The sequence below is a fragment of the Pyxicephalus adspersus genome, chromosome 2 (assembly GCF_032062135.1).
Source record: "Pyxicephalus adspersus chromosome 2, UCB_Pads_2.0, whole genome shotgun sequence".
Classification (NCBI taxonomy): Eukaryota; Metazoa; Chordata; class Amphibia; order Anura; family Pyxicephalidae; genus Pyxicephalus; species Pyxicephalus adspersus.
This window is the reverse complement of record NC_092859.1, coordinates 137,238,470-137,262,447: the sequence shown is the minus strand read 5'-3', so window position 1 is coordinate 137,262,447 and position 23,978 is coordinate 137,238,470. Positions and strand designations below refer to the sequence as shown.

At 38.4% G+C, this 23,978-nt stretch overlaps 1 protein-coding gene across 2 annotated transcripts in view; it reads left to right on the top strand.

Annotated features, from left to right (window-relative positions):
- SMAD3 (SMAD family member 3) overlaps positions 1-23,656 on the top strand; it is a 76,209-nt gene extending 52,553 nt beyond the window's left edge. For both annotated transcript variants that reach the window (XM_072402597.1, XM_072402598.1), the window contains exons 4-9: positions 672-743; positions 824-874; positions 11,917-12,129; positions 14,984-15,121; positions 15,416-15,560; positions 21,042-23,656. In XM_072402597.1, coding sequence (XP_072258698.1) covers positions 672-743; positions 824-874; positions 11,917-12,129; positions 14,984-15,121; positions 15,416-15,560; positions 21,042-21,165 — 743 coding nt within the window. In that variant the 3' untranslated portion in view covers positions 21,166-23,656. The remainder of the gene's footprint in view (positions 1-671; positions 744-823; positions 875-11,916; positions 12,130-14,983; positions 15,122-15,415; positions 15,561-21,041) is intronic.
- The last annotated feature ends 322 nt before the right edge of the window (positions 23,657-23,978 follow it).

Here is a 23,978-nt window from a genome sequence, read left to right as displayed (position 1 = left end):
CTAGATAATTCATAAATGTAGAGGATAAGTACATCTTGTTTTCTCTGGTATTTGGTGATACATAGGAGCATTTTCAACAAATGGTGCTGGATTTTTTTCACCATTGCTGGGGGATTCTCTGTGAGCATAACTAACATTTGTTAAGTTGTGCATTTTTTAAATTGTATTAAGAAATAATTACTGGAATCTTTTTAATATATAGGGGTTGTACCATCCATAAATTGTTAGGAGACATTAGTCTGTCAACTTTTTTTTTCCATTAACAAACATCTTTTTGCCATTAGAATAGTTATTATTTTTATAGCACCTTGTTGTAGGGTGTCCAGAAAAAAATGGTATTTTACTTACTATTCCCCTAACGGGTCTTCTCTTTTGGATACACGGGGGTGTTAAATTCCTGGTCCCCCACCAAACACTGTGGTTTCTTTTGTATGATCATCATTACAATGACCTGCATTTAGGGGGTCAGCAAAAGGAACTATTACATGCGGCAAGGACCAGGTGAATTCTGACATCTTTAGTGACCAACTTAACTTTTTTTTTTATTTTTTGTGACAGCCATTCCTTATGTAGCTTTGAAGAGATAGTTTGTAAATTTCGGAGTATTTCAACATCTAATTTACGAAATAAGAGTGAGACAATAATAGTAACTTTGTAATTTATTTTTTTAGAAACTCCACCACCTGGTTACCTGAGTGAAGATGGGGAAACCAGTGACCAGATGAATCACAGGATAGACTCTGGTAAGACTGACATTCCACTATACATGCTAGAAAGTGTTGGTTATATCTAGATTATAACATCAGCAATTTTTGTTTTTCAGGGTCACCAAATCTGTCTCCAAACTCCATGTCCCCAGCACATAGTAACATGGGTAAGTTTATTACTGATAACTATAAAAGTATTAGATTATTTTATATCGTGTGTATATACACGCACGTAAACATGCAACTCAATTGCTCTTAAAACTGACGTTTGTTTTATTTGGCTGGAAGATAATGACTCTTTATACTGATATATTTGGTAGGGAAAATTTTACTTGTATTAATAATTATGATCTATATAGGTAGATAATTTACTATTAACTATAAAATCAGATTTACATCAAGCTGACCTGACCTAAAAAAAATCACAAGGTCTGGAAAATTTGCAGTTAACTGTTTTTTTTCGTATCTTATTGCTAAAATTTATAGATTACGGAATATGTTTTGTTATAAAGATTGGTTTGGTAGTTTTACCAGAGCAATCACCCTATTTTTATGTGTGGTCTTTTTTTTTAACACTACCTTCATCTACCTGCACTGTTCACTGTTGTGATGCTGACCCTATTCCATATATTTAACGGTAGAAAAAGGCAGAAATGCTTGCAGCAATGTCAATATAGCAACTCTTGAACCGTATTAGTGGCAAAGTCGGACATTCCTTTTTTTATGCCATGTCTGATGACCTGTGTATTAGACACTATAGTGTGAGTATATCCTTAGTCCAATTACCAAATGATCCATGCTTGTAATACAAAAATCATCATGCCCACCTAAAAATACTGTATATGACATTTTGGTAGAAGTCTGTGTAGAACATATGACTTCTTTGTGACCTTCAGAAAGCCAGGGATAATTGAGTATGTGCAGGCTCTGCTTCACATACAGGAGAGCTTGTACATCTGAACTGCTTCTTGCTGATACACAGTTTGGAGCCAAAGTGCTGACTATAATGTTTCCACACAAACTCACCTTCATCCCAGGCAAACAGTCACCCCAGGGCCTCTTCCTTACAAGTAAGTGAAGCTTAAGCTAAGTAGTACAAAATGTTCTTTACTATTCTTCTTCATCTGCGGAAAATTGTACATTAAACCTGCTGAACCTTATTTGTGATTGTTTAGAAGTGAACACATGATAAATGGATTTATTGCCACAAGCAGATTTGAGCTTGGCGTGATATCTAAAGGAGAAATCGGCTAAGCAATATTTGCAGCTAATTGACCACTTATAATAAAACTAACCTATTTCCAGATATATAGTTATTGTTTCTGTCCTCTGATCCTCAGGGTTCTGATTTTGTATAATACTGAGACTGAGCATATAATCATAGCAGGCCTTCCACTTAGCATTTCTGCAAGTACATTGGCATGCTTAATCTCCATGTTTTTAAATCAGAAGCATGTTGGAATTATCAATGCAGCTTGCTGAAATTCATCCATATGTTTGATCTTTTCCCCCTAAAAAGCTGTTTTGGGTTTCATTTTTAAAGCATCAAAATCCTTTAATCAGGGTTCCTTGAGGGGGAATAAGACAAGCATTCTTGACTACGGACCTTTTCAAATATTGCAGTCCTGTGATGTAAGTTACTGCATTGCTGTCTATGCTAACAAAGAAAAAGAATTGTGAGCCCGCTGTCACTGACTCATGCAGACACTTGTACATTAGCAGCAACTTTTAATCTGTTATTTTCTGTATTTTGCTAAAATATGAATTTTTGGTAATTCAGTGCAAACAGTGCAACTCTTCTTCTAATATTACAAATCAATATGTAGTTTAATAAATTTCCCTGCATAGAAAAGAACCAGACTGTTGTGCCATAGTACAGCACTTGGTTGGAGTCATTCAGCATTTGACGCCTTTAGGCTGAATTTACATCTTCATGTTTTTACTTGATGAATTTCCACTGAAACCAGTAAAGTAAATGTATCAAAACACATCTTACTGCATGTTGGTGCAGGTCATACTGATGCATGGTGTTGCACATAAAACCATTATGATGCCATGTGATGCATGTTGATAATCAATACAAAGTAAATAGTAACCTATGGTAACATGCACTTGTATTGCACATCAAGGCACTAAAATTAGATAAATCCTACAGATTGTGTGGACATGTACAATAAAAAGAATAAAAGATATGTTCCAATATTAGTTATTAGACTGTAAACATCATAATTTGTGCCATGCATTGTAAAAAGGGTGTTCTACACTTGTACAGCCATTGGGCACTGTGAGATGTCCTGCAGAAACGGAATAGATAAAAAGTTTATTCTGACTGAATATTCTGCCTTCTCTTTGGTAAAGCTGTTTTTTTACATATTTGAGTTTTTACATGGGTTCATTACCCAGATGTCTTTTCCTCTTTATGAAGCCATATTTACATCACTTTAGGCCTTCCTCCAATTTCTAAAAATTATGTCTGCAAATATACATCCTACTTTTCTTTATTCTTAGTTGGGAGGTTTACAGATCTTTTACAAAAGTGTTTTTAATGAACATGTATATTGAATTTATGTGGGAGGATGTGGGATGCAACCACTAGTGAGTTTCCTTATCACTTCTTGGCCACAGAAACTCATCTTTCCAGCTCTATGACTCAACAATTCCCTTCCACTCCAAACTTCTCTAGCTGAACTCAACTCTATCTGATCTGTACAGCATAGTAGTATGACACACAGCGGAATTAAATAAACAATCCCTGCTGCATTCAGCACATAAATCTGTGTTACTGGAGCAGATACAAGGCTTAAAGTGTTCATTCTTTTTTAGGAGTTTTAGTTTAGCTCTTACAAAGATAAACATAACAAACTAGAATACAATAAAGTATATCTAATGCCAACATTTTTGTAGTATGTGCGTGGAGTTTTTTGCCATCTATCGTATGCAAGAGATTTAGCTTTACATCTTGTACAGTAGGCACAATAAAAAGTCAAACAAAATCTCTCTAAAGTTAGGTGAGACCCCTCTTGGACAATTGTCACCAGAACAAGGGACTCCTTTGGAATTTTTTTCTACCTATTTCTATTTTGATTGAAAATCAAGATGGTGGATTTCCCATTACTTTGACATTGATCACCAATACAGAGAGACTAGGGTTTTCTTTAGTGTACATGTTCCTTATCATGTGTTGTATTAAAGCAGAACCAAATACCGCTATACTCACCTGCCCTCGTTCTGTCACAGGGCATAGCCATTGTTTTTCTTCTTCGAATCCGAAATTCAATTTTTGACCCTTGATTTGCCAGGCAAGCACAGGGAAAGTCCCTTTCTGCACCAATGCCCTGTCTGGTCAAAAATGTGACCCTGAACAGGGACATAGATAGCAATAAAACCCTGACAGCTTTACCTTTATATATACTTTATCATTGCTGTAAGTGGTCAAATCTCTCCAAGCATACACACACACAATCCATATTTATTCCCTTATGCTCATCATTGGCCCCATCTGCCTGCCCACCCTTTACCCTATCACCAAATTTGTTGTAAGAAAAAATACCAAGCGCTTTTTTTTCTCATTCTCTTATATTTTCAAATAATAAAAGATTTACTTTAAAACTTTGATCAGCAGCTTTGGCTGATATTTAGGGAATTCTCCATAATGTTATCATAGAACTGGATGTCTGAACCTAATAATTTCTTTAAATTTGGGTGATGTAGGGAAGAGTAAGACGTACACAGGTCAGAGGATTCTCGTCCGATAATCGCCTCAGGGCTAGTATCGGACAAGAATCTGGCGTGTGGAGAGCGCCTGTCTGACGTTGTTCATGGATCCGTCCTGGTGGATCCGTGAACGACAAACTATTGTAATGAAAGTGAAGGGGAGAGAGTGCATTGGGGTGCTGCTCTGTCGTTCTCCCCCCTCCCTTCTCCATAGAGCAGAATGTTGCTGTATGTACAGCACTCGTTCAGTCTTTTTTTTGAAAAAAGAAAGATCCTTTCCATTGAAAAATTTTGAACGTGTGTATGCAGCCTAAGACCCACTCTCAACGTGTGTTTTGTTGGGTACCTTTCTCCTTACTACTCTAATCCCAGTAGCAACATTGTCACAACAGCAAGCAAGAATCTCCAACTGAGGCACAAACAGCAAAAGCTGATGTTTGCACCTTGCATTACTCTAATAAAAAGTGATAAAACTGGCCCATTGTGTCCACCTATGAATAGCTCAGTTGCTAAAAGTAGAGTATTGCTTTAATGCTGAAGCACTGTGTTTCTTACTCCTGGTAAGCTGCATCAACTCAGCATAGGAATGCACAGTGACAATAAATCCTTCGCTGATATAATGTGAAACTTCTGTATACTTGAAGGCTTTCAGTTACCTAAATCTCCTTCTGTTCTGGTCTTCTGAGTTTTCAAACTTGTTTTTGACACATTCAAGGCAAACCATTGAGAATAACTGTTTAAGTGATGGCCAATACCCAATGTAAGTTCACTCCAACTGGACTGTTTACATTTTTAAACTATCTACTTAAACTTTCTGTTTAAATATGCTAAATGCATTCCAGGTGCATCAAAACAAATAATGTCCAAGTCTTTCAGTCATTTCCTAGAAAGTAGCACAGTCTGAGTAGAAAAGAGTGTTCCCTGCTAGCATGCTGCAGAAAAGAATTCTAGCTCTGTGTGAAATTAGAGGTCTCTTTGTCTGACTTGCCCCCTGCTAAGTAAGATCTAAAACTCCCCTGTCAGCATGGAGTATGAGCTTTTCTGATTGCAGAGCTATAGGTCTGACTTGACAAGAGGCCTCTGCAGCGAAACCACTGCTTCCAAACAAGCAAGAGTGATCCCCTGCCATCTGTTTAAACTGAAAAGTTTCTTTTCCAAACATTTACATCTGGATCCTTTCAACAAGACAAGATAAATATTTTTATTATACTGTATTTATATAGCGCTAACATATTACACAGTGCTGTACATTAAAGAGGGGTTGCAGACAGATACAAATAATGACACAAGAGGAGGAGAGGACTCTACTTGATATAGCTTACAGTCTATAAGATTAGAGATGGTAGGGTTGTTTTATCTGTTACTTGACACTAGTGTACATATATATATATATATATATATATATATATATATATATGGTAAACAAGTTAGTGTATTCCAGTGTTGTAGGTGTTTTGGACTGTAAGGTTTTAAACTGATTTAGGGGTATTACATTCAAGGCGTGCTCCCAGCCACACATGTATGCTTGCTCCTATATACATGCACACAAAGGGTCATTTAACTTAAATCCAACTGATGTTTGACAGTGAACAGTGACCTGACCTGATATTGTCGTTTTTTTCAGGAATGTGAGCTGTTTTTTTTTTTTTTTGTATAGCGCTTCTCATTTCCTTTTTTCCTTTCTGAGATATTCTGCTCCAAGAATGACACATTTTGTCACTGCACTAAATAATAAATAGTGGTGTTAGGCTACGTACATAGTCAGATGATTCTCGTCTGATTATCGCTTCACGGTTAGTATCTGACGTGTGTACAGCAGTAGTCTGATGTCGTTCATGGATCCGTCCTGGCGGATCCATGAACAACGAACGATCGTAATACAAATGAAGCAGAGAGAGTGCAGCAGGTGCCACAAGCTCTCCCTCCCCTGATAGAATAGTCTGTGTGTTCTCCCCTCCATTTATTAGGTGATTATAGACTGGACTGTTTATCTGTACTTCATGATCAATCAACTTGCATGTCTAGCTGTAGGCATAGTCACATCAGAAAAATAGATCCACATCAGTGACAAATGTACAGACCCGTCTCCCACTTGGAGTGGACATCTACGTTAAATGCCCGATGATTCACAGCCAGTTACAAACAATAAAAAGCCAAGAAATCCCAAACTAGACAATACTTTCCTCAATCTATAAGTCTGAGAATCTCCAATACCTACTTGTAGGATTAGAAGTATGCATTCCACCATTCATCTCCGCTATCATTATATCGGCATTATGGAAAGTTAATTCAATTGCCCGGCGGCAGTGTTAGTTCTTACTGAAGGTAAAGTATATCAGTGCACTGGGTTATGGGTGTAAACCTCCTTTACTAAATAATACAATTCCTGTGGCAATTTAAATTGTTAACCAATAGAAAAGTAAACTGTGGCTTGGAAGCTTCAATCACTAAACTTCCTCTACAAGGTAAACCCAGATGACAGAACGTCTCTGTTAGAATAAGGAATCTGAATGTGGGTGGACGGATGTCCTAAATCCTCTGTACATTACTAATGTAAGATAGTGAAAAGCTAAATTCCTGTAAATTCTTTACTTTTTGGAATTTTGTAGTAAGGAATAGATTATATATTAAATTGAGAGTCTGACTCATTCTTATTGGCAGGAACCTCCCTATTGGGAACTACAGATTTTGTCTGCTCAGAGTTTGCATGGCTTTCTCATTTTTCCTTCCTACTTTTGAGAAAAAAAATTTGAGAAATAAAATGTATGTGTCACAGTCTAATATAAAGCATTATTTGAAGTGGATATTGGGGCAAATTTTAAAAAATATATAACACTTTGGTCAGGTATTCATTTACTAACTAAATGTGTATTCTAAATACACTCTTTCAACCAGTTAGATAACCCTTTGTATTTATAAAGAGGAACTGAACTTTGAAATCTAAAAAAGTCCCCTTAGTATTGCCTGTGCCCTCGTTGCAGCTGATTTTATCCCTATCACTGACTTACCATGCCTTGCTTGTCACTGTGACTGTGTGAAGGTGGCTAGCTTGGTAGGGAGAAGGCTTTATGAACCTATGTGAGAGCTTTTAGCAAGGAGAATAGTGTGAAGCACAATTAGAGCATCAACCAATTTTCACTCCAAATCTTAAAAAACTAGCAGTATTATATGTGCAGATATAAAGCTATAGGGTTGTAGAGAATGGGTGCCTGGGCACACCTACATACCAGGAGGAGCATACATTTTCAGACAAAAATGTTAACTTTGCTTGGCACAAACAGCAAAGAGAAGTCCCATTTGCATTGGAAAACTTTTGTTTTTGAGTTTAGATCTACTTGAATAATGTCATGCTATGAAATGTAAGCCCATCTGATTGTATAGCCTCATATTGCAAAAAATTGACCTTAGACTGTGTTAAAGACATATACCTATAGTAGGGACATTAGATTGTGAGGTCCTTTGAGGGACAGCTAGTGACATGACTATGGTCTTGTACAGTGGTGCGTAATATGTTGGCGCTATATAAATACTGTATAATAATAATAATCACATCACCACCTTATTCCAGCCATTTATCTTTTTCAGGCCTGGTATAAGATCTGATCCCATCCAAATGTTTTGTCTGCTTCTATTCCTTTTTTCATAAAATTATATCTCAAGCCATTACATTGCTTCTCTTGAGGTGATATGCTATGGGCCCTTACCAGATGTTGATCAGTTGTCAGAGCTCAGAGGTTTATATGAACTTTGTGAAATTAGTGAATAAGTAATATCAGTACGTAAAAGTGTAAACTAACTTGTGCTGAACATTAAACCCTAGCCTCAAAACCACTCACCTCACGGTGGTAAATCAACACATGACAGAGATGACATGACAGCCACAGATTTTTCTGTACCACAATTTGTTATGAAATTCTGCATGACAAAGTATTGCATATTTTATACTGTTATGTTTTCTCATTCAGAATAAAAAGCAACAGAACTGGCTTAAACAAACCAGGAGAAATGTGAATATCCAGATTGCCCATGTGGCCAGTCTGATTCCAGCTGTCATTCTTCCAGTTTGTCTCAAAATGACAACTAGATGAAGGTTGTTTTGTACAGCATAGATCTTTTTTTAGTGTAATTTTTCTAAATCTGCAGCAGAGTGACTCATTGGTTAGTACTGTGCCTATTCTCTGCCAAGCTCAATGGCTCTATTGGTATGGAGTTTCTCCATGGGTTTTCATGTGATCTCTGTGGTTGCTCAGGCTTCCTCCCACATACTGTTGGGTTTCCTAGTTACTCCAAATTTTCCCTAGCATGCACATGTGAAAATATAAAAGTACTCTAGGACTTAGACTTAGACTTAGCGCAGATCAGGGAGGTCTTGTTTGCTGTTTATTCGGAGATTGATATCAATGACATTATCTAAGTAAGGCAAGAACTGTACCAAATCTGTGCTGACCTTTTTCTGATAATTCTGATTCTCCAATATTATTATACAGTATTTATATAGAGCTGACATATTACGCAGCGCAGTACATAGTCCATAGTCATGTCACTAACTGTGCCTCAAAGGAGCTCACAATCAATACAGTCTAAGGTCACTTTTGAGGGAAAGCCAATTAACCTAACTGCATGTTTTTGGAATGTGGAAGGAAACCGGAGTACCCGAAGGAAACCCACACAAACACAGGGAGAACCTGCAAACGTCATACAGCATACACATACAGACGTGTGTATGTAGCCTTAGACTCCAGGTGCACAAAAACTGCTTCTGAGTCCAAAACCCTGTTTATGTGCCAGGTTAGCGTAAAAATCAATAGATTAGCATGTCAGCCAGGCATATGAAATTTTTTAGATAAAAAATGGAGGCTTCATGCTTTTCTAAGCTCATGTTTCTTTGATGCTGGTTCAAGTAAAGATCTGAATGTTTGATACATTCCCATCAAATGTCTTTGTGTATGAATCAGCATCAGAGTTATTATCATTGTAAAACCATCAAAACTAAGGTAATCTATCAGTCAATGACCCTGGGTTTATTCTCAAGCTGACTGATAGCAATATTATAATATTGTAAACCCATGGGGATAATTGTATTCAGTAACATGTTTAAATTGATCAGTTGGGACAGCCTAAGTAATAGACTCCATTCAGATACATCATATCATAACACACACCATATGTTTGGTTTTAAAAATAGTAAAAAAAAAAAATGTTTTCTTTGCATTATTTTATTTTGCTGCTGATTTGATAGTGTGGATTTCTGCACATTTTACAAGTTGTAGGTAAGCTGCAGACAGATTTCTGCCACTAATCTGGTGTGATGTGACGATATGACACATAGTTCTTTGGCATGGGGAAGCCGAGCGATCACATGTTAGTCACCAAACCACATCTGTTCCCTATGAGGATTTCTTATCTTTGTATATTTTTACAGTAAAGTGGATTGTCAGCAATTCTGCAAGAATAATATATTACGATAGAGAGGTATATTAATATTAATATAAACATGCCCCTATGTGGTCTCCTCCCGCTCCCATGGAAATTGGCCGGATGCGGGGTTTAGGTCAGGCGGTTTGGCTTGGAGCGGAGCCAGGCCTGAGTATGTGAGGGGCCTGTCCTTATCAAAGAGGTTGCAGCACTGTGAGCGTGAGATCAGCCTTGCTTAACTCCTTATGATCTTCCTCTATTTGCAGAGTCTGTGAAGAACTTTATTTGGCCTTGTACTGCCTCAACGTACAAAGGAACAGGTTTAGTTTCTTTTGTGCCTAGAGCTTTTTGTATAGCCCTATATGAATTGCCAGTCCATTGACTTTGGCTTCAGTTGCTCATGTACAGTATATGCAGTGTAATGCAGAGGCAATATACTGCAATAAAAGTGTATGAGGCCGGATAAAAAAGGTTACAGCCAGTAAAAAAATAAACTCCCCTTCCACCTTCTGCATGTTTTTATTCCCTTACTTAGTGAAACAAGATATTCTAGCCTAAATTTGCCATTCAGGTCCAGGTGTAGAGGACTGCTAAGCACTGCCGATATAACTTTACTGACAGACCCCTGATGTCCTCTTGCATTGACATTACTTCTGCAGTCTCCTCTTCTGGTTCCCTAGAGGACTAGAAGTGTCCATGTCACTGAATCTTAGCGCATGTTTGCAATATATAATTTTATATATGTTCATATTTTAGAGCTACCAGAAGGTCTTTTTTTCTTGTTGCATTGTATATATTGCTAAAGAAAGTAAGTGTAAGTGCTTCAAAAAGCCTACCTACTAGCTTAACCAAGGTCAGCAAGTAGATGTGGTAGCTAATTTAAAGATTTGTTACCATAGGACTCAACAGCTATAAAAAAGCCATTGTGTTTTGGGTAAAGACCATGGGCCTAATTTATGAAAGCTCCCCAAGGCTGGAGAGGATATACGTTCATCAGTGAAGCTGGGTAATCTAGCAAACCTGGAATGGATTTCTTAATTCCTTTTTTATTTGTTAGCAAAAGATTTCAATCCTGGACCAGATCTATTACAGGTTTGCTGGATCACCCAGCTTCACGGATGAAAGTGTATCCTTTCCAGCCTTGGAGAGCTTTGATAAATCAGGACCATTGTATTATTGTTGTTTTACGTGAAATTGGGCATTTAGATTTTGTTTTCTTCATACTGGGAAAAGTTTGTGTTATCCCAGAGATTGGCTGCAGGTATGCTTGAAAGCTAGTTTCGGGGTTTGGTATGGAAGTGTTAAAATTCTGCCAGTTTTCTTTTTTTTCTAGTGGCTGGACAGGCTTAAATAGTACAATATACTTCTGTTTAAAACAAAGAAACATATTCTTTAATTATAGGATCATCTAAATATACTCAAGCATTGAATGGTCCATTGTGTGTTGTGACAAATGAACTCTTACTTGCCAGTTAGTTTAACAATTGTGCATGGGAAACATTATTAGAGGAAATAAAAATTATTTGTAAAGAAAATATGCAATGAAAGAATAAAGGTTAATGAAAGTTGGTAACATGTTAGGTATAGATGTCTATATATTTTTATCAGCACCCGCTTTCTATTTCTATGACTCCGCTGGCTACTGATGGGGAGGAAATCCTAACTGAGACTGTAACCATTGCCTACTCCATACAAAGCAAAAAAAATTATTTGGTTTGAGTTGAGCTTTAAGGCATAATTCCACCTTTGTAGCTAAATTGATATTTATTATTTTATATATATATGTGTTATTGCGTGTTCCTGTCCTTTGTCCCCAACAAAAGCACACTTTTTATGAAGGTTTTTTATTGGCCTTTTGGAGTAATAAATAGTAACAGATGGATGAAGGAACCATATTGTCTGTGAACATCTGAGAGGTCTACAGACCTCTATAGCACCATGCATAATTCCCACTGGATGAATGGCTACAATCATTTTTACAAAGTTATGTTTTTATCTGTCCCGCCTTACATTCTTAGCTTTTCCTGGGTAAACAGGAAGCAACATATATCAAGTAATTTGTATCCTTTCTTTTATCTAGATCTCCAGCCTGTAACATATTGTGAGCCGGCCTTCTGGTGCTCCATCTCATACTATGAACTCAACCAGCGAGTTGGTGAGACGTTTCATGCCTCTCAACCTTCTATGACAGTGGATGGATTTACAGACCCATCAAACTCAGAACGTTTTTGCCTTGGTCTTCTCTCCAACGTGAACCGCAATGCTGCTGTGGAACTGACCCGGAGACATATTGGTAATTATGGTCTGCTTAGGCTGGGGACAGAATTATTGGGTAGCACTTGCATCTATAAGTACCTTTTACTGTGTTATAAACTAGAGAAAATTTGTCATCCCACATTTGGCAGTAGCCACCATTATAAAGAGCAAACCTTTAAGTACCACTTTTCTTACTGCCACTCACTTGTCTGACTAATAACTATGTAAAGTGCAAATTATTTGACAGCTGTCTGATTTCACCTACAGCTTAGAAAGGTGAATTTGCAGTCTGGTGCTGTCAACACTATTGCTCAATTCACCAATTTTGTTTTCTGGATTTGGCAAGTGTAACATCTAATAAAATATTCATGTCAAGGATGCAATATAAATGAGTGACAACACATACATCACATTGGATTTTCAAAAAACAATCCATTCTGTGAAAATGGTACACTATATGGCAAGAGTATGTGGACGACCTTCCAAATTTTTACCGTCAGGTGTTTCCTGTGAGAGGCACTGTTAAAGCTACAGCATACAACATAATTCTGCCACAAGTTTAGAGAAGCCTGATTTCTGTCCCAGCATTACTGTGCCTGTGTGTGCAAAGCCAGATGCATTAAGACACGGTTTAATAGGTATGTTGTGGAAGAAATCAAATCACTTGCAGAGAACCCTCACCCCAACCTTGTTTAACACCCTTTGGGTGCCAGGTCTAACATTAGCCAGCATCAGTACCTAAGCTCATTGGACACAATTGATCACAAATAAATTCCAGATTTTGTAGAACAATTTCCCTGGAGAGTGGAGGCGGTTATAGCTGTAAAGGATAAGGGAGGCAACTCCATATATATTGCTCATGGTTTTGAAGTGAGATGTATGAGAAGCTCACAGAGGTGTGAAGGTCAAATGGCCAAGATGTGTGTTTAGGGCTATAACAAAAAAGAGGTGCTAATGTGTGTCACTCATCGTTATATTATAGGAACATTGATCAGAACCAAAAATGCAGTTAGGTTAATTGGCTTCCCCCTAAAATTGACCTTAGGCTGTGATAATGACACATGATTATGGAAGGGCCATAAGATTGTGAGCTCCTTTGAGGGTCAGTGACATGACTATGGACTTTGTGCAGTGCTGCATAATATGTTGGTGTTATATAAAAACTGTGTAATAATAATAACCATAAAGAAATCTCAATACCCATCATACAAAAGGAACTTCTCTTTGTGTCATTGGTCCCTATTCTGTAGTGGAGTAAACGTGCGCAAATACCTTATATAAAGGGATCAGACACTAAACCGTGTCAGCTATTGCAAGGAAAGGAGGTAGAAGCATTAACTAGTAAACTGAGCAGCTTCATGGTAGATTGTGGCAGTTTGTGGATTATCCACTGACCGGAGCTCTGTAAATAAGAACAGTAGCAGACTTGCTTCAATGATCAAAGCAGCTCTGTAAACAAAACTGTAAAAGTAATACAACAAATAAATGAAAGTGTTATCATCGCAATAACAGATGTGTTCTTCTATGGGGGGTTAGCTTTTAGATGATGCACTCATATGTACATTAAGGGCAAAGGTCATCTACCAGCCATGTCTGGTTAGTGAAAGCCGATAATCCCAGCGGGGGAGCAGTTTCCTGGAAATAGTTTATGTGTCTCCCTGAGACCAGCAATTATAGTCATTAATGCCGTTTACCTAAAACACACCAGCCTATTCCACAGCGCGCTTTACAGTAATCAATATTGTCTCTTATCCCAGGGTTTTCTTCAGTCGTCATTGGACCTAAAATAAAACAAGAAATCTTTATTTTGTCTGGCTCGTAGCAGCTGTACCCCGCTTTGTTTAGGTCTGCTCAGAATAGTTTGGTGAACTTTGCTTTTTTCAGCAAATGAAAATGTGCCTCAGACGAAATAACTGGAACAATTCTCCCCTCTCGTTAATTCAGTGGTTACAAAAAATTTTCCATTCTGGACTTTTAAATGTGAAAACAGAAGACCTCCCATACCATGAATCGTGTCCAACAGGCCCTGCACAACCCTTGTGTGTAACCTCAACACACACACAGTTCCGTTTTTCCCGCCTTACTCCTAGCCCCAGCCTTTGGATCCATTATCCTGCGGTATGCCGAGAAGCAGCGGGTCATGTGCTTCCCCAACCATAATGCCATTTAATGTCATTGCTTTCATGCTAGTTGTGCCTGGTTGTAGGACTGCAAGGCTAAGTAAACAAAGAGCTGGATACAAAACACATGCTAAGCTCATTGTGTCTGTCCCTGCTTTTGTGGCTTTCTAGGGAAGACTGCTCAGCATTTGTTTTACCAAGAATCAGGAACTAATGAAATATTACATGCTGGGGGTCCTCAGCAGAAGCATTCTTCATCCATTCAGTGTCTGTAGTAGGTACAAAAAAAGACAAATAAATAAGTACATTTTTCATTTCCAGTCTGGAAACTATAGGAAGTACAGGAATGACCGCTGTTGTTTCACCAATATGGTGGATGCTCTCGGGCACCTACCAATGATTCTGTGATTGTAAGCTCTTCTGGGCAGGGTCCTCGCCTTCTCCTGTATTACTGTCTGTATCTGTCTGTCATTTGCAACCCCTATTTATTATACAACGCTGTGAAATATGTTGGTTTTATATAAATCCTGTTTACTATTATTAATAATAATAATAATAATAATAATAATAATAATAATACCTGTACTGAAGTCAGTCTGTACAGGGATCAATATTTACAATGTCATCCAAATCATCATGAAAAATTGTTTTCAACAACATTAACTAAGCAGTAGGGGAAATGATCAGGTTTATTTTTAAGCATGACTTAAAAGTATTTACAGCTATTTGTTTTTTTTCTAGTTTTGTGACTACAATGTATTTGCTTTCCAGGTAGAGGAGTGCGTCTGTATTACATTGGCGGTGAGGTGTTTGCTGAATGCCTTAGTGACAGCGCAATTTTTGTACAGTCCCCGAACTGTAACCAGCGTTATGGTTGGCACCCTGCTACTGTGTGCAAGATTCCTCCAGGTAAGAAGATCTCTGCGGCCATTTTAAATGTGCCATGGTGCACAATGGCAGCATATATTTTACAGCTATGCTTGAAGCAACTGTTCAAACATCCTAATAAATCACCAAAATAATATAAAGATTACATATCATGCAGATTGTAGTGGCCACTAAGTGAAGAAGTTTCTTTTACAAAATTGAAATATTTAGAAAATGTGTCTTTTTTTATATGTTTGTATTTATTTAGCTTCACAAACATTAAAAATGTCAAAATTTCTTGCTTTTCTCACAGTCTGTTTTTTAATTTTATTCCAGGATGTAATCTGAAGATCTTTAATAACCAAGAGTTTGCTGCTCTCTTGGCACAATCGGTGAACCAGGGATTTGAGGCTGTTTATCAGCTGACCAGGATGTGTACTATACGGATGAGCTTTGTCAAGGGATGGGGTGCTGAATACAGGTCAGTGATTGGCTTATTGTTTTATAAAAGCTGATGAATAGAAAATTAAAACTATGTTACTTTTTTTTGTCTGAACACAACTCACTGTTGTTTATATGGTATGGTTGTTCCTCTCTACTTGGAAGGTGAGGCACTTGTGGTGGACACATTTCTTTAAACATCTGAAGAAACCTGGGGCTGGCCGCAAGTGACACATTTTTATTATTAATATTACACAATACACGCTGACATATTACTCAGCGCTGTACAAAGTCCATAGTCCTGTCAATAGCTGTCCCTCAAAGGGGCTCACGCCCCTTCCATTGTCATATGTCATTACAACAGTCTATGATCAATTTTTTTGGGGAAGCCAATTAACCTATCTGCATGTTTTTGGAAACATGCAATACGTTGCTTTATAGCCCCTGGACCGTAGCAGGAAATGCTGATGACAACATCATACCATAACCTTCATGTAATAGTATTCTACAGGGGAATCTTTGGAGCATCTATGACAGCTAGTGCCAGCACCTACTAAAACCTTTTTAATATTGTTAATATCCCCAGTGTTTTTGCTCAGACCCATCAAGGCCATGGACCATGTAAAGTGCCCTGATGGATATGTCATCAACACATTATCAGCACATCTGGTCTCACTTTATTTTACTGGGCTTCTCTCTTCTTATAGTGCATCTTTCTCAGGTAAACAGTGCACATGCAACCAGCAATTCAAATGAGCTAAAGGAAATTATAAATCTTCAGGTGGTTCAATTTTCCATTGTTTCATGATCAAACTCTAATGCTCATGTGACCATTGTTGGCATTTTTGGCAGATTGGGGTCACCATAGGTACGTACCCAGACTAGTCTGTGGCTATACCACCATTCTCTCCTGACCAGTAGTAGATTTTTCGGCAATTTATATTACAAAAGCTCTTCTGTGGGATTGGACAAGAGGGTTTGACCTTCACCACCTTTCACCAGTTAACAGATTGACCTTCCATTCGCCACTTTTTGGTAGGTACTAAACAGTATATAGGGACATTCCAAAATAACTGCCTGATCCTTGATCCTGTTGACTAGCCATTACAATTGTTGCCTAGTCATAGTCAAGGAGATTCTTGCTTGCAGCACATCACCTTCAAGAACTAACCATTTACTTGCTGCTTAATTTATGCCATTGTAATGAGATAATCAATGGTATTCACTTCACGTGTCATTGGTTTAATGTTTTGGCTGATCAGTATGTATATGCTATTAAAGGATAACATGGATCTCTATCAGGTTTCTTCGGTAAGCTTTAGCACTTTTCAAAGCTTGTGAAGCCCACTGAAAGCATGTAAGTTCTCAGCCATACTGAATACTGAAGATTAATTGGAATACTGATTGTGAGCCGTATGTTTGCTTTCAACATCACAAATGCTCTTCAGGCTGTATAAGCACAAATTCCCTCAGACTCACTCTACAAGCCTTCTAAGAGGAGTAGTCATAAAGGGGAACAACTCCCTAATATTGGCCATGGTTTGGGAATGGGAGATATAAAACATTTATGTAGGTGCAATGGTCAGGTGTTCATAAGCACCATATTGTGTATCAGTAATGTATAAACTTGCTGTAAAATGTCTGTCCAATAAGTACACGCTCTTCCTTTTTTCTGTATCAAAAATAAAACAGTGTTCCCTGAAACTTAGTGTATCTCGGCAGGTCTTGGTGCATTGAAAGCATGACTAGTGGTATTACCACCAATTGTTCCCAACATGTCTGTGGGTAACTTCAGTCCACACACCAGTCTGTAGATTTTATTCCCGAGTAATAAGGGCAGTTAAAGAGTAGTACAAATGCTGCTCTTGGCGCTGGTTTGGCCTTGTTTTGCTGGAATTTTTTGGGGACAGATAACGCAGATAGCACAAAGGTCACTGAGTTCCCCTTCTGACATGCCTTATTATTGGTGTTCCCTGCCTAACCTTCTTTTTTACAAGACAACTCATGAAACTGACTGCATGGAGTTTATAATTCAGAACAGCAGATTTTCAGTGTGACTCCCTGGTTGGATAACAAAAATAAGCTCATTGGAACACTCATTTAACTGCTTCAATTCCAGACAAAGATGCAATAGCTGCATTGGATATGATAAGCTGGTGACTAAAGGAAGTTTTTGACTGAGCAAGTCAGCCCAATTTGCTTCTTCTTCCTTCTCACGGAAACAAATGTATTTTTTCTTTCAGTTCCCTGAAATCCCTGCAGTCTTTTCATGTGTTTACCGACTGGCGAAAGTGACTTTTATTTCTGCGGTCTCGCTGATTTTTGGTCGTGTCCGGGGGGGTGGCGAGGCTGCGACACATGTCATTATGTGGAGGGTGTAACACACACTGGCTGCCAGAGTGTAACATTCTGCTATTGTGGGAGCAGCAGACACCCAACACAGATCCCAACTTTGCCTGCTGGCTTCCAGATGTTAAGTGACCATTTATACAGTTAACTGCTTCGTGCTGGGGCGATTTGCAACCGGAAAGCAGAACACTGTGGTTTTAGGTGTGCTTGGCGTGGCATGGGTTAAATCTGATCCTCCATACTTGACAGCCAGTTTCAGTACTGGCTGGGAGCCAGGGGAGCTAATGGAACCCAGATGTGCCTCTGTTTGGCAGCCTCATTACTGATCCTGAGGTTTCTTGCTCACATTTCACTAAGTTCTTCCTTCCTTAACCTATTCAGTGCCAGGACTCTAAAAAGTCCCCCTAAAAATCCCCTGTAAAAATAATCAGCAAATGGAAGCTTTAACCCTATTGTAAAATAATGCAAACATATCATTCAGGTTTATGGGGACTTCACCACCTATTCCTGTACGTTGTCCACAAATCACACAATTTAAAGGGTCACAGAGTGCTTTAAAAGGGGACCTAAACTCAAAATTGTTACCTTACATAAAAGGGTAGACAACAAGAAAATATTCTATTTATTTTTTAAAGTGGAACAGCATTTAAAAAAAAATGTGGCTATCAAGACAGAATAGGTGTGCAGAGCTCCTTCTGCGCATGCCTGAGATCAAGCATGTGCAAAAAGCGCAGCCAAGAGCCCCCTGAGATATGACATATGTATCCCCGGAGGCTCTTGGCTGCTCCTTTTGCTTCATGCTCGATCTTGGGCATACGTAGAAGGAGCCCTTTCATTAATAGGAGAAAAAAGTTCATATTACGCATGCGCATTAAGATCAGCACTCTTATTTTTCTATCTACATCACCCGATCTTGAGCATTCGCAGTGCGAGATCGGGTGATGTATGAAGAAGATCCCGGAAAGAGAGTGAAGAAGATGGCAGCGCCCGACGCTTTCTCTGTGCCAGGATGAAGAACAATACCGGGACGACGCGGGACCCAAATGAAGAAACCTCCCAATAGATTGATGGATCTGCAGGATTAAAGGTAAGTGTGTTTTTTATATTTTTGCGTTTAGTTCGGATTTAGGTTTGACTTAATTAATTTGACATAATTGTTTAAAGTGTGTGTAACCCTAAAAAATCAAATTCTCCTATTATTCTCCTATTCTCTTTAAGTCTGTTAAATATACAGTTGAAACCGTTTTATATCTGTTTGATGAGCAAAAAAAAAAAAAGTTATTATTATAATTATTATTAATAAACAGGATTTATATAGCCCTAACATATTGCGCTGTACATTAAATAAAGTTGTGCTGTGTACTTTCTGTGTACCTTCTGGTTTTTATCATGGGCTGCAGAATTAATAACCTGCGTGTTTTAAAGATCTGAATACATTTCTGGAAGATCAACAGGTATTAAAAATGGATGAAACATAGTGAAATACATACCTATTACAGATACATTCTATATACAAAAATATAACATTACAATATAGAGAATAAACATGGTCACATCAGGAAAGTCCTGGAAAATACAGGGATCCTTTGTCTCGGACAGCCGGGAATACTGGGATATAATTCTCTGTTAGAGATCTAAAGGTTGCTAAAAGCCTCCAGGACAAAGCAAATACTGTGTAAAAATACAAGAGAATACAATGGAATATTGGTGTGCCTAGTGATATTATTCAGTAATCCAGTGTGAAATAGGAGCTTCCTATGATAAAGGCCAATCTCCTGCTCTCTTTTCTTGTGCAGGGTGACTGCTCATGTCCGCTGCATCCGCAGTACAATAGGCATTATGTGCATGTTAAGTATACTAATATTGATTGTTGTTTTTTGAGGAGTATAATATGTATAGGTAAAATAGGTTTGGCTTGTTTTTTTTTCTTTTTTAGTTTAGTGTAGAGTACGGATGACTTTTTTAAAATTTCTTAACACATTACACTTGTGACAATTATCTCCAGTACAAATAAAGGGGTACATTCCCCCAATGGGTACATAAACAACAAAAATTTAGCATAGGGTTAAACCCTTCAATACTCTATCCAAACCTAAAAAACATTTTGCCTAGAGATGTAATTTACAGGAAACCGGTGATAAAATGCCCCCTCTGAAAATGATAGTTGCAAGTTGCCAGACTGTCATTCTTTGGTACTTTCTGCACCACTTTCCTACATTAATATTACAGATCCGGACTTTCGGCATTACTTTCTGCATTCTATTTCAGTCTTGGTAAAGACTGTGTCCCATGTCCAGGAGAGTATACATACAAAGGGCCAGCATTGGAGGAGATTGTGTAAATGCTGCGTTGCCATTGCAGGCAGGGTTCTCCCCAGATATTTTTTTAAGCTGGGTGGGAAGAAGCTGTAGGTGGGTGGTGGCCCCTGTTTTGTGACCCAACTTTTCAGTAACCTCCCAAAAACAGCCCGATAGCTACTGAAAAGTGCACCAGATAAAAGGGTCTGGGGAGAACACTGACATGTATTGATTGCGCCCATATTCTTTCTTCATTGGTTGGACAGCATGGTGGCTCAGAGGTTAGCACTTTGGTCTTTGCAGCGCTAGGTCCCAGGTTCAAATCTCAACCAGTACACTGCATAAAGTTTGTGTGGGTTTCCTCCCACATCCTCCCACGCCTTCTGACCAGTTCTCTGGTTTGATGTGATGTAACTGTTTTGATGACCTGACATTACTTTTTGTACTGTTTGTTACATAATCTTTACGTCTTATTTTTTAATAAACATTTCTTGATGGGGAAAAAAGAAAGAAAGAAAAGGAGCCGTGTTCCCTTTCTATGTAGGCTTTCCAAAAATTAGACCTATATTGTACTGCTCGTATTTTTTTTTTTAGTTTTTTATAATGCATTTACTTTTAAAAACATTTTAAATATACTTCAGTGTTCAACCCAGACATTTTTTTAAGCTGGATGGGAAGTAATTGTAAGGGGGTGGCAGCCCCGGTATTGTGACCCAACTCTTCAGTAGTAACCACCTAAATCAGTTGGCTGGTTACTTAAACGTGCTGTGTGATGTGCCCTGCAAAAAGGGGCTGGGGAGAACCATGCTTTTTATAAATACAATTTAGTAATAATGTTAATTGCAGCATTGTGACAATTTACTTTGTCTCCATAGGCGTCAGACTGTAACCAGCACACCCTGTTGGATCGAGCTTCATCTAAATGGTCCATTGCAGTGGCTTGATAAAGTTCTGACACAGATGGGCTCTCCAAGTATTCGCTGCTCCAGCGTCTCGTAGACCAGCTTGTCCAGGTCACGTTATGTCACCGACCTGGAGAATCCTGACAATGAAGAGCACAGAGCGAGATCCCAGCATACCGGCTGCCTTCCCAACATAAGATCTTCTCGTGACGAGTGGGATGGCGATACACAAATTCTTCTCTGTGTGGAACTATGACAGTACATTGATCCGGAACACTCGGCCTATTTACATGGTGCATTACTTGGCTCCGAGCACCCAGCATTACCACAAGCAGCAGCTGTTCTCCACTTTTTTTGCTGATCCAAGCACAGGTCCACGTAACACTGAGAAAACAGTGCTGATAAACAATTCATCAAACTTGACCGGTAAATTTGGGAAAGCCAGTGAAAAGACGCGTCTCTCATTTTACGATACAGGGTACAGTTTTTAGAGTTCTCAAACTTCTCATCTATGAAATCCTTGGCTCCGAGATGTGTGGCCGTTTCAGCCCTGCCATGGAGTTCTCTGGTGGCTTGTCCCCTGAACTGTTTTCCATACTGTTTTCATCCTTTGTACTATATAGATAGTAATTATAGTCAGTCTGGTAAATACATATCTTACAAGTGGGGCGGGTGTCTAAAAACACCCCACAGCAGCATTATTTGGATAGGAGCCCCCAGAAAGCAGGTAAAACGGCTCCTGAATTCAACTGGAGAAGCAACTTTCTTTCTTGAAGTGTTTTTGTTATTTTGTATTTTGTTGTCTTCCCCGTCTGATTACAAAGCCTGCTGTTATACAGGTACATCTCACTAAAGCCAGCCTGGGACTATCTGTCCTGCCACGGCACAATGAGACCCCCTTCTGTTTTGTCAGTATCCAGGTTTTGATCATGAGAATCAATCACGATTTGGAGTAAAATGAATGACCTATCTGAATAGACAATGTAGCAGTCTATTGATGGCCTGTGACCCTGACTGCTGTGCACCAATATTTGGCATTATGGTAGAAAGACACAGGTAGAAGCCAAACATGGGAAAGTCTCATCGAGCAGCAGATAGGTCATGCTGGCATTTGCAGTTCCTCACAGGTTTTTCTCTTGCTGTTGAGATGAAGAGCAAAAATCCTATGCAGCCTATGAAATCTATAATTCAACATATGTGAGTGTCATTGCTTGATACGGGGGCCTATTTATAAAAGGAGGCAATTGATCTGATCATTACATTATTGATCCCCAGTGGATAATGGCACAGGGCCACAATGGGGATCAGCAGTGTTTTTTCAGGTAACGTTCACTACTTTAGCAGCTGTGCCTCAATTCAAGTGAATGGAGCTTCTGATTGCCACTTTAGATGTATTGTAATACCTCTATTTCTTATTTGTAGAGTCTAATCACTAGGAAACCAAACCTGTTCACAACTTTATATATATAGTTTAGAGAAAGCAGCATTCAGTTTTTAAAAGTGGGGAAATGTTTCTTTTTTCCACTTCCTTTTTTTAAATAGGCCCCCTAATCTGGTCATAAAAACATAGAGAACAAAGCACTGGCTCACTTCTCAGTGCAGTAAGGACCAGCTCATAATCATTTCCAAACATGCTGGAAAAATCTATTATACATTTTCCCTATTGAATGGGGAAGGAATATATCATGCATGATAGATTCTGTAGGGTCCTGACAACATGCAATTTGAAGGCTGCTAAATCTCCTATAACCCTTCATTTTCATCGAGGGATCTGCCTATGTTTGTCACCCTAACCAGTGCACAATCATATTGTTTTCTACAAGTCTGGATTTTATCTGAGATCTCAGGGTCTCCTTGTCTTTGTTTTAGACATAGCATGAGGTAGAAGCCATTATTTCTGCTCTGTATATTTATTTACAGAGAATGCAATTGAAAAGTGTGTTTCTTTCCAGTCATGTCGCTGCAGCAAGTGTCCTCTTGTGTACCTCTCTCCAGAGCTCAGCCAGCTGTTTCCAGAAGCGACTGCAATGACTTCATGCAGTGTTCCCTGATCTGAGATACTGCGGGGACACCATTGTAGCACAGATGGGGTATTTCTCCCCGAGTATTTGTAGCATGAAAGAACAGGCTTCCCTCAGTCTGTAACAACCCCTTGGTTTTAGCTTTGTTTAAAAAAAAAAAAAAAAATAACCTTACAGTTTCTTTGTTTTAGTCAGTGTATTAAATCTATTTTTTAATATTCTTTTTATGCATTTCTGGGAAAAAAACTGTGTTTAGGTTCCTTTTCCAATTTTATCTGTTTTGCTTTTATGTGTCTCAGTTATTAAGATACTGTATACCCATAATATATAAATCTATGTATGTATCCCCCGAAATACACTCTAGGCTCTGATTAGCTGAATTTTATCTGCATCATTCAATCACAGTAGCCAATAAGAGAAAATATTCCAGATATTTGTTATTCAAAATAAGTAAAGTGCATTTTATCAGTTAATTTCCCCCACCCCATTCCCACCCTTTGCATTATGGTGTCTTCATTTCTTGTGTAAAGTTCTCATTGTAAATGCAAATATATTTTTTTCCTTGTATTATGTGTTGTTTGTTGTCTCACCAATTATCTGTAAATGCTAAAATGGTCCAAATATTTTACAAGGAATATTCACATAATGTACAGGTGCATCTTACATTTGTTTACGTGTGTACGTGTGTGTGTGTATAGTGCCAACATATTATGCAGTGCTGTACAAAGTCCATAGTCATATCACTAACTGTTCCTCAAAGGAACTAATCTAATGATCCGTAGTCATTACCACAGTTAAAGGACAATTTTTTTTTAGGCCAATTAACCTAACTGCATGTTTTTGGAATGCTGGAGGAAACCCATGCAAACACAGGGAGAACCTGCAAACT